The sequence below is a fragment of the Epinephelus moara genome, chromosome 21 (genome assembly GCF_006386435.1).
Source record: "Epinephelus moara isolate mb chromosome 21, YSFRI_EMoa_1.0, whole genome shotgun sequence".
NCBI lineage: Eukaryota > Metazoa > Chordata > Actinopteri > Perciformes > Serranidae > Epinephelus > Epinephelus moara.
This window is the reverse complement of record NC_065526.1, coordinates 26,043,476-26,063,532: the sequence shown is the minus strand read 5'-3', so window position 1 is coordinate 26,063,532 and position 20,057 is coordinate 26,043,476. Positions and strand designations below refer to the sequence as shown.

The following is a 20,057-nucleotide window of genomic DNA, read 5'->3' as shown; positions in this document are numbered from 1 at the left end:
CCCCCCTTAGAGCTTATGTAAACTAGCTGTGGAGCCAGGGCAAGCTGAGGCTATTTTTAGCAGCAGCACTGCAGAGCAGAAACTGGCGGAGGGTCACGTGTGCGCAGCCGAATCAAAGGGAGTATCCCGGCAATGCGCTGTAAACAAAGGGAAGGTCAGTAGCAGAAGGTGAGACACAAAACGCCTCTGTGTTGGTTTTGTGTGTGTGTGTGTGTGTGTGTGTGTGTGTGTTGTGTGTGTGTGTGTTGTGTGTGTGTGAGCGACTACGTACTGCCTGGCCATACCTTCTCTTCTCTTAATGCCCTGACATAAAACAAATCATTGCGAGTGTATGAATGCACCCATATTCTTCCCTGCTCACTCTGTCTCCCCCTACTCCACACACACACACACACACACACACACACACACACATAGCTCAACCATTTCTGCCACTGCTAGAGACAGAGGGGGGGGCTGAATTGATCAAAGCAGGGTTTGACACGCGAGGAGACATTTTGCTGTCTAATCATGACAGGGGCTCCCAGCTCCACACTCTCTCCCTGTTGCTGCCAAGCCGGCCTATCAGAGTGAGCAGCAGCAGACTTGGAGCCATGCAAAATCCATCAGAAAGCACATGACCACATGTGTTTAGCATTGACATTAGCATGTTTTGTATCACATGGGGGCTTTCAAACTCCCAGCGCCTGCTCAGAGATGGGCCTGGCTGTGTGCTGTAGCTCAGGTTGTGCAGCCTGCAGGCCTGGCTAGCACTGAGGCTAGCAGTTAGCGGTGTCCAGCAGCCACACCCAGGCAAAAAGGTCTCCCTCCACCTCGGCCACTAGTCAAACAAGCCTCAACTTTCACCTCCTGTGGAATGTGGTCAGAGGGGGGCACGGAGCTATTTATAGAAACCTTTTATATTTTTCTGTCACAGCGGTTTGTTTGCCCAGACAGTTTGAGCTGTTGGCTGTTTCATCAGGCAAGGCTGAAGGAGGTAGCTCGGAGGCTAACTTAAGTAAACATTTGGCTCCAGCACAAGCCATGGTTGGGCGGTTTGGTTGGATGATTTATTGTTGTAGGCATTCTTAACCTGGGATTCTGCAGCTTCTCTGCACTGACCAGATAGATAAGGAGCCCATCTTAAAGTATCCTGACAAAACAATATGCCATGTCAAGGGAACATCCGGTTCGTCTTTGTATGCCGTCGCGATTCTTCAGAGCGATACTGTACTCTAAAACAATATTTATTTAGAAATTTAATTCCAGTCCACACCTATTGTGTTTTTTCAGCTGCTACAGGTTAAACAAAGGCGTAATGTAACTTACATGTTCCTTTGTGTCATTTGTTACTTGCTAATTTGTCTTTCTGTGTCTGCCGAAGCACAAACACCGGAAACTCGAGTTTAAACAACATCGATTAGTCCATCAACAGAAAATGAATCTGCAACTATTTAGGTAACAAACAAATCATTTAAGTTATTTCTCAAGCAGAAATTCCAAATAGTCCCTCATTCCATCGTCTTGATTGTCAGGATTTGGTGCTTATCTGCGTTGTACGTGATTCCAGACTACATATATTTGGGTTTTTGAGTGTGGGTCAGACAAAACGACGACTCTGATTACCTTGGGCGTTAAGAAACTGAGATGTGTATTTGACACTATTATAAAGACATTTTAAAGACTAGGGATGTGCGCGATTATTCGGCTGGTCGATTGAATATTACTACCCTTACCAGTCAGCACCAGAAATACTAAGCAGTTAAACTTATTATTAAAATTATTATTATTTCAAATTATTGCGTTCAACCAATGAAAATTGTCCAAAAGAATATTGTTTCAATAAATGTTATTTTTTCAACTTTTATTTAGTGAGTTGTTGTTACAGTATGTTTTGTGTGATAATTTGCAGTGTTCACAATGCACAGTGCAAAGTGCCACACATTTAATTTAAAATACAATTTGGTAAAGGAAAAATGTGATTAAAAATGGCTCTCATATATGCAATTTTTTTTTTTTTTTTTTTTTTCAGAAAATATTTGACCTTTATAGATTAAATTGTGCTCAGTTTTGACTGTTGTGTTTTCTTACTTTTAGACCAGTTAACTTGTCGAAGTTTTAACTTTTTTTAAACATCAGGGAAATTAGTTGTAAGGAACATCCCTATTATAGATCACTCAAGAAAGTAATTATTAAAATGATTAATAATGAAATAGTAAAAATGTATATGTGTGTGTTTTTTATTACGCTTAGTTTGACTTTACTGAAAACTATAAATTATTGACCACCAAATATATAAACCAGCAGCATACATACAACACGTACATGTTGTCACCCTGTGCATCAAAGATGTACAGCTCATATGGTTCAGTTTTTAGGCTAATTGTGCTTTCATTGGATTCCACTAGCATTTTGCTATCACATGAAATCCACACCACCTGTATCTCTGTGCCATGAGCCCAATATATTCAGAGAGGAGTGATGACTTGACTTTGAGTTAAAAGTAACATCACCCACAACTACATAAGACGATTTCAGTGTAGTTGACATCATCTTTAGCTTTTTTTAGAGCTGTGTAGAAGTGGAGGGAAATGACGGAGAGGGGTATATCAGCAAGATGACCAAGATTACCTGCATGGCTCTAACCCTGCTGTTCTCACCTGTTCGTTGGAAAAGTCATGACACTGTACGCTTACTACTTTGTACAGATATCCCACCTATCACCAACACATCAAATCACCATAAATCCGTTTCCCCTGATCTGCTGCTGTAACGACAAAAGAAACTAGTTTGCTAATTTGTTGACTTTCTGCATCCCAGTGTGCAAAAAGCCGCCATGATTCATGTTGTCACCATGTGCATTCCCTGGAGAGTGGTATATCAGTGCATTTTATAAGTTTGAACTTGAGTCTTCTGACCCTGCTGTTCTCACCTGTTCGTCTGCAAAGTCATGACACTGTTCACTTGTTACTTTGTACAGATATCCAACCTATCACCAACACATCAAATAACTTGAAATCAATTTCCCCTGATCTGCTGCTGTAATGACAGAAGAAACTACCTTGCTAATTTGTTGACTGGCTGCATCCAAGACAGTGTGCATAAAGCCACTGTGATTTTTTTATTTCGGGGGCTTGAGGATGTGTTGCTTTCTCCGTGGAGGGTTGTTTCAAAGCCGTCACAACATCAGCACAGTTTGCAGTTACCTCTTGGCCGTAAAGAGTAATTTTCCAGTGTGCATTACCGTAACAGTGGCCCATCTCATGGGACTCCTATTGACTGCTCCGTGACTTGTAACATCCTTATCAATTATCCCCACAGTTCAGCTCTCAACTCATATAACCCTGTGCGTCTAATTTTTCACAACTGACGCCGCATCTGTCATGTTGTGACAGTAACTTTGCGTCTCTTTTTACACACACTTCAGACTACACATTACATTCCTCCCCTTTACTGAAATGTGACTTATTTTGGGTTGTGTGCTTGAGACGGTGGCACTCTAAAATAATCTGTCTTCATAAGCCTAAATTTGCTGTGCCCTCCCACCAAAGACACACACACACAGTGACACACATGCAATGTAGAAAGCTAGCACAGAGCACGGTTCTGCTTTGTGTTGATGTATGGGAGAGTCTGGGAATGGAAGGATACAAGTGCGGCCTGGCTTAGGAAGAGACAGGGGGATAGAGAGAGAACGACAGAGAGAGAGAGAGGGAGAGAGGAGTGGTATGGACCGACTGGGGTTGCCATGGGAACCCAGCTGCTAAAAGCAGGCAGGGTCAGTGTGGAAGAGAGGCTGTGTGCAGCAGGAGCGAAGGGATGCCACCCGGAGGCCAGCTTGTGAACTACACAAACAGCACAGAGGCCTCGACAGTGCAAGCTCCAGCTGAGAATCTGCATTTTTAACATCTTTATATAAAAGTTAAAAACAGAAAATTAAGTTTTTTTAAAATGGAGAATTTATTTCCTTCTGTGTGGATCTGGTTAATTTCTAATCCCCACGTGGTTCAGTCAGGCTTATGCAATCTGCACTGATACTGTAGCCTCCCCTGTCTGATATTAGTCATTGGTTATTGACTTTTGATTAGGGGAAAGGAGGAAAAGCTCATTTTCACTGGGTCACAGATTGGCTTCCAAGCAGAACAACTAATTTGACATGGAGGCTGTGGTTGTTTACGGCCGAGTTAAAACCTGCTCGATATTGTTGATTAGACTATTTTTATTTCATTCTCTATTTTTGGCACAGACTAATTCAGCAGCTGACAGATAGTGTATCGATGTTGTGCTTCAATATTATTTAGAGAAACCCATAAGTCAATTTGACTGTGAGAACTGTAGTTGGGAGCTCAGGCCTGACAGAGTCCAAGTGCTCCCACTGTAGCTCGAATTTGGGGGATGAGTCTATTTTAAGCAGAGGTAATGTAATGGTCCACGTAGACACTGAGCAGAGACAAAAGGGCATTACAATGTATTTCACATTTTTATACAACACCTTTCAAAACCATGACTTGATGCGGCCCTGTTAGGCGAATTGGTGGCCTTGAGATAAAGCAGGCACTTTTGTTTACACAAGATTTGGTTTGACTTTCAGGAGTGTCTCCGTTCTTGCTCCTATATTTAGGAAGTACCCACTGAGCCGTTGATGGATTTGTCTAGTTTCAGATCCATCTCCCAAACTGCACAGTGTTCCTGTTTGGATGGATGAGTTGAACCCCGGGCTCAGATCTTTCCACCAGGTGACCAGGATCCTGCGCAGCTCCACCTTCACTCTGTCCTGCCGCACATGGCTGTGTGTGCTGTACCAGCTCAATACCACTGACAGTCTGTGTTATGTGATGTGTAATGTGGCTGGTTTTGTGAGAATACTGGGTTTGTTTTGTGAGACGAGACAGATGATGAAACAAGGAAAAGTTCTCGGTTGAAGTTTTAGATTACAGTTTTTCAGACATATATTTTATGAATGATCCAAGTAGCACTAGTTTTTGGTCATTTCATCAATTAATTTATTGACAGAAAATTAATCACTAACTATTTTCAGAATTTTTCATTAATTTTTTTTAAAACAAAAAAAACCCCAAAAACAAACAAAAAAACCCACAGTTTCTCCAGTGTGAGGATTTGGTACTTACTTCTGTTCATTTTGAACTGAGTGTCTTTGGGCTGTTGGTCGCACAGAACAAGACATAAGAACCCATTATTTTAGCTTCTGGAAACTTATATTGTGGTTTTTTTGTTTTTTTTTAATGTATTTTTAGACATTTTGTAGACCAAGTGTTGAAGAAAATAACTGGCAGATTAATCGACAATTAAAGTAATTGTTAGATGCTTTTTTAAGATTTTAAAATCTGTTTATTCAGTGTTCTTATTAATAACAAGCAGTCACTACTGTTACTGTCATGTTTTTGCCCCAGAGATCATTTGTTTGTCAAACAGTGTGGTCGGTACGGTGATGCCGTTTGGCGTCAATTTTCCATCGCTGAACATTGACAGACTTAAAGGAATACTTCACCCCCCAAATGACCATTTGTATATTAATTACTCACAGCATCTTACGTTGAGTTTGTGAATAAAACTTTTTTTCTCGCATTCCTCCAAAGGGAACGAAGACAGAAAATTCTTAATGAATTGAAGTCATAGGGGTCCATGTTTAACAACGGCAAACAGACAGCCCTTTTTAATGGGGAACTAAACTGAAAGTGAAACTTATCTATGCTCTTTTTAATGCCAGACTCCATTAACAAAAATAGTAATTTTACTTTACACAGGAGCTGCTGGTTTATCACTGACTCAATTGTGGTGTGTTTGTTGTATTATGTGACCGCTGAATCCAAACTAGCCCCTTTAAAAGTCATAAAATAACATTAGCTAACTGATCAATGTGGCAGCAAGAAAGAATTTTCTCAGTTTTTGGATTCTTTGTTCTCCGGATTCATGCAAGAAATTACTACACAAATTACTGTTTTTGTCAGTGGAGTCTGGCTTTAAAGAGATCATAAATAAGTTTCACTTTTAGCTTAGTTCCCCATTTGAAATGGCTGCCTATGTGGGAAGTACTGAGCATACAAATGAATAAATGAGACTTGGATTCTACTGCTAGTCGTATGAGAGTCTGTAAACAAATGTTTTGCTGTTAATAAACGTGGACCCCTAGGACTTCAATTCATTAAGCATTTTCTGTGTCTTTGGATTCTTCATTTCTTTGTGGAGGCATGCGAGAAAAACGTTTTCTTCATGAAATTAAGGCAATACAGGGTGAGTAATTGATATCCAAATAATCTTTTGGAGAGTGAGGTGTGCCTTTTAAGGTGTTTTTTTGTTTTTGTTTTTTTTCTCCTTTCCTTTCAGCAATGGCGAATATTGCTGCTCATGCTCCGTTCCCACCCAAATTTATTTCAAATTAATGTCATGAATTGTTACTTTAAGTTTTTCTCAGGCAAAATGAACATAAAGCACAACTGAGCCCTAACAAAAACATTAGAATAAAGCTTTACTGTCTGGAAACAGTGTGGTGGTGCTGTTGTCGTGTCCAGCAGTGAGTTTTACAGCGCTGTCACCAGTCAGTCGGAGACTAAAGTGAAAGTCCATTATGCTGGCCTGAGCGGCTCAAAATATGGAAACTATTGATTGGATCCTCTGCACTGCTAATTAAAGATGCTCCACTATTTGTAAAAAGTCAACCCAATTATCAAATGAGCACATGAGGCTGGGCGCTGTTGGTTGGTGTGAAGGTTGCGGGTCTATTGGAGAGGACTGTTTTCCAGCCTTTATTCCAGCGTTGTTGCAACTTTTCAGTGTCTTTGTACTTTTGTGCATATTCACAACTGGCTGTGTTTATGGACATGTGTTGTCTCTAGATACATAGCAGTTTGTTTTGGCTTAAAATTGAATGTTTGGTGCACTTCTTGGCTACGTTAGTCTGTTTGTAGCTTTATTTGTATTTAGGCCTGTTTGTTTATTTGTTTGTTGTGGCTCTCCAAAAGCGACCTAATGGTACCAGAGTTTGTGTCAGTGCTCTGGTTCAGGGAGAAGCCTCCGTGGAGCTGGGTGACCCATGTCCCCGAGCCCCGGTGTGAAGCGTTTTAATGCCCCCGCCTCTCCACTGCCACCATCTTCCCTCTACCCCCTTTTCTGCTCAATGGCCAGCAACATGTGACCTGAGCCCCCCCCCATACAAACACACACGCATCAACTATACCTCAACATACTGGTGTGTGTGTGTGTGTGTGTGTGTGTGTGTGTGTGTGTGTGTGTGTGTATGTATTCATGCCTATGTCAGTGTTTTATGGAAAGATGAGGCTAACAACACAGGAAGACCAGGCCAAGTCAAGTGATACTGTCCACAACAAAGCCTATACATAGTAGCACAGCCTGGCCCGCAGGACAGTGTGTTTTGGCTAAATACAGAGACAACCCAGCCCCGCAGACAGAAAGAGAGTGACTGTAATAGACAAGATAGTGGTGGAGTTTTCTTTCTTTTTATTTAATTCAACCTGCCAATAAAGAAACTGTCATGAACCACTAAAAGATAAATCCAAAGTTACAGCTGGAATAATGTGGTTTAATGGTCTTGAACAGGCTTTAAAGTTAAAAACAAAAAAAAAACAAGGTGACAAATTCATAACAAATAATAAACTATAATTTACTGTGAAAGTACATACTAAGAGCAAACTAGGTGCCAGTTATCCCTCAAATCCACAAATTTGCCAAAATGACCACATCACATAACGATCCCTGACGCCAGCAGAGAGCAGCTCTGGGAGGAAATTTAAGAAACCAAACACAAACCACTGATCTTCCCGGACCTGAAACCCAGCTCGTCTACTTTGTGGGGCTCGACCAGAACGGCCGTAGTTTCTGAAAACTGCACCCAAACCTTTTGACAAGGCATTATCTGGACGGCCACTCAGTAATCAATGTTATCTTTTTCTGCGTTTTTTTTTTTTCCCTGGATCCAGGACCCTTGTTCTTTTTCTCTTGCTGGGTACGAGGACTATATTTGGCTCTCCAGTGCTCTAGCAATAGTACTTCTGTCACATGGCAGTCACAAAGCGCTCAGTAATTATAACCTAGCTAGGTTTCTGAAAAGAAGGCTGACTAAAAATACTCCCACATTGTTGCAGTGATGGGGCAAAAGCTGGAGATTTTTGGAGGTTTTTCGAATGTTTTTGTGTGTGTCTGTCTGCTCAGGGGAGACAAGTGCAAGTGTGTGTGATACTCTGCTGTATGTTGTGTCTTGTCAGATACAGTGCAGATTAATGGCTGTGTTTGTCTTGGTTCCAGGGAAGCACTAATTGAAAAATAGATAATTGTGTGATTTGCTAAATTGCTAAATTTGATTCTCTGACCAATGTACATCTCTGTATGTGATGAGTTTGACTATAGATTTGTGTTGACGTGTCTTGTTTCAACATGATGAGTGTCTTTTTGTTTGTTTGTTTGAAATGCACTCTTTATCTAGTGTAGAGTTGAAACAGAAGTTGATTAATTGATCGATCGACAGAAAAGTAATTTGCTATTTTTGTAACTATTTTGGTAATCAAATTAATAATATTAATTCAATTATTTTCTTTCAAGCAAAAAAAAAAAAAAAGAAATGTGACAATAAATTGAGTATCTTCAGATTTTTTCTGACATAATTTGATGACACCACCTTTGGTTTCAGGAAATGTGGTGGACATTTGTTATTTGTTTTTGACATCTTATATTAGGGTGTCTGCAGGTCCTGAAAAAGACTTTAAGTAAGTTTAACATTGAACCTAATACTTGCACTTACCTTGTGGCAAAATGTTGATTAACCTAATTCACATGTAAGCATATTTCTACATAAATCCTACATCTACACGAGACTACATACTACTTACCTTGAATAAAAGAACGATGAACTGTCCAAAAACCAGGTTTAAATTTGGTTAAAAATGAACTTGGTCTTAAAAAGCATTTAATTTAAGTGTTTGAAACCTCTAGACACCCTGTGTATTGATTAAATGATTCATAGAGAAAATAATTAGCAGATTAATCAGTGGTAAAAACTAAAATAAAAATAAAAATTAGATCTAATACAGTGAGGTCGAACTCACTGGATTAGGGTTTATTTTCGACCTCATGAAAACTTTTTGAAGATGTTCTGGAAACCTGCATTATTCACATCTACATCTAAGCTGCTTCTTCATGTTTTTTTAGCTATTACTTCCTGTCTGTGCGCCACCAGCTGTCAATAGTTGTTACTGCCCTCTATAGTCAGTAGAAATCATGTTAACTTGGGTCTTGGGAAGCCCACAAGGGGTGTTTAAGAAAATTATTCCCCAGTTGAGAAATAAGAAAAGGTTTGATTGTACATCTCACAACTTGTGGATGAGCAGCTACAGGGTGACGAAGGGTTGCAAGGAAACATAACTTTGTATTAAAGTAGGTATAACTTTGTATTAAAGGGGCCACATGTGGAAAAAGTTTGGGAACCCCCTGCAATTGCACATGAGATCTAAAATTATGAGCACCTGTCATTTAAACATTGCTCTGCAGTGCTACAAGTGGTAACATAAACTCCTCAGGGTGTATCAAAGCTTCAGATTTAGGTGTTAAAGGTCTTTAGAAAGAAAGTAACAACCATCCAAAGGTCAATTTGCAAGTTAAAGACAAGGTGTGGAGAACTGTGGGAGTTTTTCATACTGGATTAGACCTCTGATCAGGCCAGGGAGATGACTTGGCACACACACCTCATCTGGTTAATAAGTACATGGTGTAACGTGCACTAAAATAATAAATAAGCAATTTTTAGATGTCACTTTAGCCTGTAGTACCCTGTGGCGTGCATTTGTCATTCTTGTGACATTGTAAAAACTGATTCAGCAGGTCAATAAAGACTATGTTTAGAACATTTTGCACAACATTTTATCATTGAAATTCATTGGTAATGCTCCCTTCCTTTGCTTCACACGGCTGTGTCTGGTGATACAGTAGAAGCTACTCTGTGTGTGTGAAAGTCTAGTGCTCTTTCAGAAATAGCCTCACTTCTCCTTTTGTGTGCACTGTGTGAGGCAGAAATAAAGTCAGTGTGATGAAAACATTGTTGTCAGAGCACATGAGCGGCGTTATCTTTCATAATCATATGAATAATAGACTATTCATTTTTAGGTTATTTAATTCTACATGGGCGTGTTGCGTGTGCTACTTTTAGTGGCTGGATTGAAAATGAACTGACAACCATCCCCGGCTCAAACCGTACAAATACCCCGACTTACTAATCTTATGTACATCAGGTTTCTTGTAGCCGTGTCGACTGTCTTGTGACATCCTGAAGCTACAGACGGTTTGGGGAGAACATTCAGGGATGGTGAGGTTGGCTGTGTGGTCCACATCTCTGTCCTATATACTGGATTCAGCCACCAACTTCAGCTTTAGGCTGGAAACTCCTTTCCTACAGAAATACCTGACGCACCTTTACCTTCTTAGCTTGCTCTTTTACTTTCCTTTTATTTGTACCATTCTCTCCATAGTAGTTTGAATTATTGTTCTTTGATAGTATTGCTGTCACAATCACGGCATTCTGTGACTTTTAAGGATAACTATGTTCTTTTAATGCTGGAAAACATATTAGTACCACTAGAATTTTCAAGGCCGGTTCATTTGGAGCTCTGGTGTGGTCCGCTTTAATTGTCTGGATAGACGTACTGAATGTTAAATGGCTGTTTCGGAAAATATATTTTTCGGTTATATTGTGTAACCTAATTTATGTTACATGCCTGTATGGTAGTGTTATGATACCGAAATGTTTAACTTTGATGCAATATTGTGAAAAATATCGATAATCGATACCATTTTCAATACCACAGGAAAAAAAATTGACATTGAGGGCATACAAGTAAAAAAAAAAAATTAACATAACATAACACAGCTATAACACGACAGCAACTTTAGTGTATCAGTGCTGTGCAATGAGTATTTAAACCGTTTCAGAACCTATATGTATAGTGCTTTTCCCACAGCAGTGTCGTAATGGAGCTTTTTATTTAGTGTATATACATTGTGCCCTTAGACCCGCATTGTTGGAGTCCTTTAATTGTGTGAGCCAGACCATCCAGGGGCCCGTGTGACCATGTGTCCCCAGCCTCAGTGTCCTGAGCCTGCTGTGCTGCAGAGAGGCCCAGCTGCTGCTGCTGCTGCCGCCGCTGATGCTGCACATGCTCTCTCAGTAGTGAAGAGACGGCAACAGCAAGCTGTCTAACCTCCACAATAACCGCCTTATGTAATCACTCTGGCTAGAGACAGACCAAAATAGCCCAGACTGAGCAGCCCTGCCCTCTTGTGGCAAGCGGCTGCACTAACACCGGCCTACCGAGCCTCCACAGGGAGTCAGACATGGCGGCCGCCGTTTGCAGCATCCAGTGTAGCTCACATGAACATCTAAACAACTGTTGGGACTGATGCAGCACAGGAAGAAGGTTTAATGAATGATATAACAGCTGTGACGTTGTCATATTTGAAAATTGCAGTTGATAGATGGGTTGAAATGAATAAATAGGATTGTGTTCAGATTGTTGGAAATGACACTGGGTCTCTCTGTAAAATGAGCTCTGGTTTCTTGTTTATTTGGTTTAGAAATCAGTTTTTATTGAGACTAATCTGATTCATTTGCCAGTTTTCATACACAGTAACGATGAATGAATTTTTTGTAGTGGAATCCCACTAACTTCTAAAAAATCTAAATCTGTTCTGTTTCTTTGTTTGCAGTTTCCTGGACAGAATTGACTCTGTAAGACAGAACGACTACACACCAACGGACCAGGTCAGTCCTCCCATTATTGCCCACAGCTTATAGTTTCCAAATCACTAACAAAAGCTTGCTTGTCTTAAATTTTTACTGAACTGGGTACATCTTAATTTCCCTGTTCGACAGGACCTGCTGCGCTGCCGAGTGTTAACTTCAGGGATTTTCGAGACGAGGTTCCAAGTAGACAAAGTCAACTTTCAGTAAGTGTTTGCCCGCTTTCACTCGGACATAAAACACATGATGAAGACATGTTTTCCCTTTGCTGATGAAGTTGTTGATTAATAGTTTATTTTTTATTGCGCAACATTTTTCAAACAAATCACATTTGATTTTATGTTTGCCAAGTAGCTTGTTAGCAACTTCTATACGTTCACTAATTTGCGCAAAAGACTTCCTACATAAATCATACAGGTGCCCCCTCTAAAAAATTTCCCATCTGCACTGTAAATCAGAAAAAAATAAAGCATATTTCCAAACATGGAACATCCAAAACATCCCAGTGCCAGGCAGCCAAAGACAGAACAAAGAGGGGTCTACAAAAATGCAGAGAAACTAAGTTAGGCATAAACTATACAAAGGAGTAAAGAAATTTTTATAAAAGAAATCTTAAATATCTTCAATCACGTCCACTTCCTTTCATAAGCACCAGCTTCTCCTAACTCTGCCTCCCATTCCTGTGAAGGAGGCTCTCCAGGCGTTTTTTCCAGTCAGTGTGAAAACTTGTTGACCTTACGCCTTTTATAAACACTTAACTGTGCCTGTTTTTTAGAATCACTGTTGTACCAATAATCTCACTTAAGAATTCACTCTTGGGTTGTGCCTCTATATTTGCCCTGGCCTCGTGAAACGTCATAAGTTCATACCCCGTAACAATAATGAACAAAACACTGAAGCCCCGACCTGCTCTGCGGCTTCAAGCTGAGGTAGATAAGAGCGTCACTGAAGTGCCTAAAATGCAAAGTGAATCCTCTGCGGTCGACCGCTGTGATTTTGGAGTTTTTGACCATTGGTTGCAGTTACAAGAGCAGCCAATAAAAGTTAAAGTAAATGTTTCGTAACTGTGTTGATGATGTCAGATGAGATGACCTATTTCCGCAGTCGCAGACACAACAGACTTATTCTACCATCTGAAACGGGCCTTTGTATCAAATTATATCATCCCGAATGATTGATACAAAGGCCCTGGGATGTGACTTCCCTTTGGATGTGCATTTTTTCCATTATTCAGCTTTGATGACTTCTAAACATCCAGCCAGGGTCACACAGGGTACTGAGTATGTGCAAATAATGCTGCTCTTTATGTTATCTGTTCATTAATTGATTATTCATGTATCCAGCTGTATCCCTTTAAGATTTAGGATTGCCTTTTGCAAGCCAGACCTGAGATCAGTAACAGAAAATCTTTTGTCATGATTAGAAAAAAAAAAATTCTTATGTGAACAGTCATCAAAACTAAAACTGGGGTGTAATCGTTCTCAGGCCAGCCAACTGCAGCACAATATGTACCTGATGTCCCAATAGAAATATGCACTCTTTGATAAAAGAGGGCAGCAGCGAGTGTGTTGTTGTGTCTGAGTCTGACCCAGTATTTCTGTCTCCTCCGTAGCATGTTTGATGTTGGGGGCCAGAGAGATGAAAGGAGAAAATGGATCCAGTGCTTTAACGGTGAGACTTTTTGTTCCTGTTCTTCTTCAAATAGCCGCGCTGCACGTCCTTGACCAAACGCACATTCTCCTCCTATCACAGCTCACCTATCTTAAAGTATTCTTTACCAGCTGAATCATCCCGTCACCTCTTATTTTTTTGGTGTGATGTCAGAGAGCTGTCCTGATGTAGTTCCTCTCCTCTCCTCTCCTCTCCTTCTAGACGTCACTGCTATCATCTTCGTGGTGGCCAGCAGCAGCTACAACATGGTAATAAGGGAAGACAATAACACCAACAGGCTACGGGAAGCCCTGGACCTCTTCCGCAGTATTTGGAACAACAGGTGAGTCAGAAACATGAATGAAGTTTGAGTCAAGTGGTTAATTCACATGTCAGGTCCAGGAGGGAGTACTCTGCTTTGTTATCCTTTTCTTGTCTTGCTTACTGCTCCTCTGGGGTCTCATTTATAAACATTGCATACGCACAAAGCGAGGCCGGAAAGAGGCGTACACCACCTCCCTCGCAAAAGTTGTGATCTGTAAAAACAAACTTGATGGGAGAAACTTGAACCCATGCTTACGAAATTTTTGAAATGGGAAACTGGCGACATAGATGGTGAGGTGGAAGCCCGATTGTAGAAATTGTTGAATATTTTTGCTTTAACCAGGAATATGAGTTTAGTAAAGTCAAACTCTGCTTTATGAACCTAAAGCAACTGAACACAGACTTTAAATCTTCAAATTAGAATTGAATCTCTGATAGTCGTTTTTGTCAACCTAGGTAGTTATGTCGTTTGTCCTTTTTAACTACTGTATATTGTAACAGTCAACTCACCACCTCCACTGCAGAAATTTGAGAAACACAGACTGTAGTGGGCTAGAAGCCCAAACCTGCCACAGCTTCACAAATCATGTTAATTGAATCGTTTTAAACAGTTGTTTTTCAGTTGTACCACAGATAAATGTATAAAGCAGTCATTTGAAAAACCCGGTAGTGTTCCAGTTTGACTATAGCATGAAAAGTATACCAGAATTTCCCAGTTTAATTTCACTTAGAACAGGTCGATGAGGTCATTAAAGAAACCTAGAGAGCTCAGGGGTGACACAGCCGGCTGTGAACCGCAACGTCCCCGTCTTTCTCACTTCTAATTTCCTGTAATGTGTCACTAATGACAGCATAAAAAAACCCCCAAAAATGCAAATAAAAAAGCACCTCTTTTATCATCAACACACCCGAATGTATCATAGAAACTGAACTGACTGGCATTCCCATTTCTTGACTGTCTTTGAGCAAATTAAAGTTGTACTATGCAGGATTGTTGGTTAGTGTTTGTTAACACTCTCGCCGGCAGAAGTCAAAGTGAAGGCCAACCCCAGATTCACTTGGATGAGTATGTCTTATGGCCTGGCGCCTGGTAGCTACCTTTTTACAAAGCCTCATCCACACCTGAGCGCTGTGGGGGCAAACACACATGAACGGCCCGACTAGAGAAAATAAGCAAATACAGATAGTCACGGCAGATAAAAACACTGCCACACTCCTCTAGTGGGTCATAAGTGATGATTGAGAGGGATTACTTCTGTACAAGTCTGTTCATTGTTTTTTGAATTTAAATAAAGGGGGTCTAATTGTTTTACTTCCCAATAGGCCAAAACATCCATTAATTTAGTTAATTGTTGCTTTACTGGGAGCCGTGTTGACTCTGTATGCAGTGCTAACAATACTGTGTCTTTAATGGTGTTTTGTTGTTGTTTTTCAGATGGTTACGCACTATATCGGTCATATTATTCCTGAACAAGCAGGACATGCTGGCTGAGAAAGTATTAGCTGGAAAATCCAAAATTGAAGACTACTTCCCCGAATATGCTCGCTACACCATACCAAATGAAGGTTTGTGCCCCAAAGAAATACTAACAAAGAAGTACTAACATAGTTCCCCTTTACGTCAGTCAAGGCTTAACTGTGAATCTGTCATTCTTTTAGCAACTCCTGAACCTGGTGAAGACCCAAGAGTGACGAGAGCTAAGTTCTTCATCCGAGACGAGTTTCTTGTAAGTATACCGCTGTGTGTGTGGACTGTTTGAAGTCAGCTGAGGTTAATGAATGTCCAGGCGTGAATAGCCTCGTCCTGTTAATTCATAACTGTGTTTTATGCTCATTGCTGCTGAAACACAAATGCCAATTGTGCATCTTATGTGGCTTTGAACTTGATAAAACACTTCTGCTGATTGTTACCTTCTCACGAGGACAAGGCGTCTGCTGAAGATCAATGGTGTTTAGCAACCAGTCATGTTGCTGTGCATCCTGCAAAATAATTTTAACTCAAGCTTACTTACAGTGTTTGTCAGCGGATGTAGAGTTAATTTTTTACTGTTACATGTTGATACTGTTTCTTAGGTCAAGAATAAACCCTGACATTCACTTTAATTGCATTTAATTAAAAATAGCCTTTATTTTTATATAAGACTGGTGTTTATTCAGCCCAGTTGGCAGAATAAAATGATGGCATTGTATGCTTCTGCAAACCATGTTACATTTGTACATTTCATACATATTATATCAACATTTTAAAAATGTTGTAGATCAGATTAGATGTATATAAGTGGAATCATAGTATCATCAGTAAAAGCTATACAAAATTTATCTCTAATTTCTTTAGTTTGTGAACGACAGTATCTCAGATTGAGATTCAGATTCTGTCACAATATTAATAGTGCAACAAAATGAAATCTACCATAATTACACATTTAAACAGCTCCCAAATACAAAAAAAGTTTACCCTGGGACCCTTTGCTTATATAAATCAACAGGTGATTTCCTTCTCTTTCAGAAAAATACCAAAAGACATAGTTGGGGTTTTTTTCCACCTGGACCTTTATGCTCTGCCATTTCTCCTCTAATCATCACACTGTAACCTGTGACAGGCTGTTATGATACCAGAACTATCACACATTCACATATATGTACTTTTTCGTCAAGCTGCGAGTGTCACATAGGTTTACATTACCAAAAGTTTATCATAAAATCACTTGACGACACCCCATGTGCACATGGCGAGAGAGGAGAGGGAGAGATGCTGTGCTGCTGCCAGAGGAGCTGCTGAACGAGTTCACTCTTCAAAGATTGGGTATTCCTTAAATGAGTTGTTACACTAGAAAAAAAAATCATATGGTCGAGCAAACATGAAAGAATAACATTAGAAAATCATTTTATGTTTAGTTATCAGCAGTCCTCCTCATCTGTGGCGACAAATCCCAGGAATCCTGGTGATATATTCCCAAGAAATAATCATTTTTTAATCACAGGAAAACTTCATCTCTCGACAGCAGACATCCTGATGGGTGTCAGCTGATTTAAAGCAGAAATGTGTGTGAGTAAAATAGAAGTTTCTAGTGTCTGTTATCAAAGTGAAGCCACAGTCCAGACAGATGACGTGCAGATGGAATTTTGTTTTGTCTCACTTAAAGGCTGTACTCTATGCACAACTGCATACTGCACACTACCCACAGTGCAGTATTAAGAAGGTATTAGACATGGATCACGGATGTGGAGATGAAAAGCTATGTTCTTGCCTAAAAAAAAAGCTTTTTCCTCCGCCATTGCCGCTGGTTGATGCAAGCACTTTGCATTGTGGGATACAGTAGGCGAGTTAGACTGGCATACTGAAGATTTTTTTTTTTTAAATGGTTGGTTGGTTAAATCAGTACGTACTGCTAGTAAAGGGACAGGAAGTGGTCTTATTTGAAACTTTATCGCAAGGGAAGTTTTAAGATTCTTTAAGGTCAAAGGTCAGGAGCAACCACAGAGCAGCACACCTGAAGATAGAAGAATTCAGAGACTAGTTGAAGGTCCAAAGTGGCAAAAAGAGGAGCTTAAATCTGCCTCAGATTATATTTTTCTCTAATGTCTTCTCTCCCATCTCCCGCCCCCAGCGGATCAGCACTGCGAGTGGCGACGGCAGACATTACTGCTACCCCCACTTCACCTGCGCCGTGGACACAGAGAACATCCGGCGGGTGTTCAACGACTGCCGGGACATCATCCAGAGAATGCACCTGCGGCAGTACGAACTCTTGTGATGGGAGACCGCCTCCGTCAGCCTTCTGTGTTTTTTCTCCACCATTCTGCATCCTTGACAAACCCTTCCTCCTCCTCCTGCTCCTCCACCCTTCCTCCTCACCCCTCCTCCCCCAAAGAAACCCTCAAGAACCCCCCTGACCACCCCTCCTGTCGAGGACTATGAAGTACTACTGAAGTGTGTCAAATCCTCTTCCTCTTCTTAACTTAGCTTTTTGTACTTTTTTTTTTTTCCTCTCTCTGAGACCGATTCATCCCCATTTCACCGATGTGAAAGGAAGGTTGGGGAACAAAGTTGTTGCGTGCCGCTTCTTGTTTTTTTCTTTTTCTTTTAATCCTTCCTTTTTGAATGCCTTGATTTTTTTGTCATTCCACTAAGCCTTGGGCTACCTCCTTTTTTTTTTTTGCCCCTTTTGTGTCCTTCTGTTTTTTGGCTTTGTCATTGGACCTGGACTGGTGGGTGTGGATACATAAAGACACACCTACAGGACCTCAGTGTAGAGGCAGTGTGTGTGCGTGTTAATGTGTGTGTGTAATGAAGAAAAGAAGGAATGCCATGTGAGCGAGCGCATGCGTGTTTGTTCATGTTTGTGTGTCACCTGCCGGTCAAAGCTGGCATCACCACCATGACCTTTGCCCCCCTCCTTTTTTGGCCCCCGTCACCCCCTCTGACCTGCTTCTCCTCTCCGCGTGGAAGACGACTGGATGCCGCCGGAGAGGAACGGGAGTGGACGGAGGGGAACCGAGTGGATGAAGAGATAAATGCACTTTGCATCAGGTTCCTTAATAACTTTTTGTTGTTGTTGTTGTTGTTGTTTTTTCTCCAGAGGAAGCATACACACAATGTAGCATCACAATATTTATTACCCTGTCACAATGTTAGCTTGCCAAGCTGCAGGGTGCACCGAGCAGCCGAGAGACGTGTGGAGCGAAAGATTAAATTGGGAGGGGGGCAGGAAATACACGAAGAAGAAGAAGAAGAAGAAGAAGAAGAAGAAGGATTTAAATGAAGGAAAAGGGACTGAGCTCTCTGCACCTTAGCCCTGCTGCCTCCACGGACTCGGACCTGCCTCCTTTTTCCACACAAACCATCCTTTTAGCTTAGAGATACTGATGGGAGGGGCGGGTGGGGGGGAGGAGGGACGGGAGAGAAAAATGTATTGTTCTCTTTAATTTTTTTTCTTTCTTTTTTTTTTTTTGGTTTTGTTTTTTTTGTTAACTTGTACACTGTGCAAGGTTGAATTATCCTGTACAGACTGTAAAATGTAATATTATTTTGTACAACTTAATTGAAAGAAAAACAAATCTACTTGTAGATCTTTGTGCCTTGATTATGGCTGTACCTGTAAATGAGCTCAGATGTAAGTATGTTTTCGACTGCGCTGTACAGCTTGATGTCAATCTCTATCAGCAGCGGAAGACTGCGGGTAGGGGACTTTCTCTGTAGAGTTTAGTTTTTTCTGGTTTATAAAAAAAAAAGGAAATGCTGTTTAGTAAAAAATAAAAAATAGGGAAAAAATCCTAAAAACCTGTATACATTATGCAAATTAACCACTTACCTGCAGTGAAGACCAGATGTTGCAGCGCCATGCCTTTTTTTTTCTTCTGTTGGTTTTATTTTTCCTCCTTTTTAATTATTTTTTTTTTTTTTTTGAATTTCACAGCTTTAAACAAACATTGGAAATCCATTGAAAGTGTCCAAATTGCAACCTGGTGTTGTTTTAATAGGAACCAACGTTTTTTCGATATGAAGTGTGTCTGAGATCTGTACTGATGTGCGTGCCTGTGCGCATGTGTACATAAGACAAACATAGACTCACAGACGCATTGTGTGTGTGTGTGCGTGCGTGTGTGCGAGGGTGCGTGTGCGTTGTGTAAAATTTTATAAATGTATGTACATGTAAATTTATAGGTCTATATAAATATATATGTACAATTATACATGTTTAATTATGTGTGTGCCTAGGTGTACATACCTATGTATGTATACGGTAAATATGTATACATACACACATAGGAAAGCATGTTTAGAATGGAGATGAATAAATGAGAGCGTGCAATATTAGTAATTCTTTGGTCCTTTGGAGCCATACCCAATGGCACAGGCACTATGAATGTGTGAGCAGCACCCAACAAGACAAGCTCTTCTCCTTGTACAAACAGCATCAGCCTTTTCTTCTGCTACAGTACACGTCTATCCCCAAAAGAGAGTGAACTGACTGGAGGTGCAAAAACCTTGTTTGGCCTGGGAGGATGATTAAATGACATTTTTATTTTCTTTAAATAAAGAGGCACATTAGAGGACTTTGCTTTATTTCCATCTTGGTGTCCAGTTGTGTCCAGATTTGTTACCTTTTGAGTTTTGTTTTTTGTTTTTGTTCTTGTGGATGCTGCAGTGGAGTCAATGTGAGCGGTCGTACGTACAGTACACACACATGTATGTGGGTGAGTAGGGCTGGGTACATTGAGTATCTTTACTGTTTCAGCAGGATTGTTTTGGTGTAAATATAGACCTTTTTCACAGCTGACATTTTGAGTCGTCAAAGTAGGAACAACACAGGTGCTACTAATAACATTAAGGATGGAAGTT

General features: G+C 40.5%; 1 protein-coding gene across 2 annotated transcripts in view; it reads left to right on the top strand.

The window, feature by feature from the left end:
• Nucleotides 1-19,770, top strand: part of LOC126382882 (guanine nucleotide-binding protein G(olf) subunit alpha) — a 54,567-nt gene extending 34,797 nt beyond the window's left edge. For both annotated transcript variants that reach the window (XM_050033014.1, XM_050033015.1), the window contains exons 6-12: nucleotides 11,707-11,761; nucleotides 11,873-11,946; nucleotides 13,353-13,411; nucleotides 13,613-13,733; nucleotides 15,150-15,280; nucleotides 15,374-15,441; nucleotides 17,323-19,770. In XM_050033014.1, coding sequence (XP_049888971.1) covers nucleotides 11,707-11,761; nucleotides 11,873-11,946; nucleotides 13,353-13,411; nucleotides 13,613-13,733; nucleotides 15,150-15,280; nucleotides 15,374-15,441; nucleotides 17,323-17,469 — 655 coding nt within the window. In that variant the 3' untranslated portion in view covers nucleotides 17,470-19,770. The remainder of the gene's footprint in view (nucleotides 1-11,706; nucleotides 11,762-11,872; nucleotides 11,947-13,352; nucleotides 13,412-13,612; nucleotides 13,734-15,149; nucleotides 15,281-15,373; nucleotides 15,442-17,322) is intronic.
• Nucleotides 19,771-20,057: the final 287 nt, after the last annotated feature.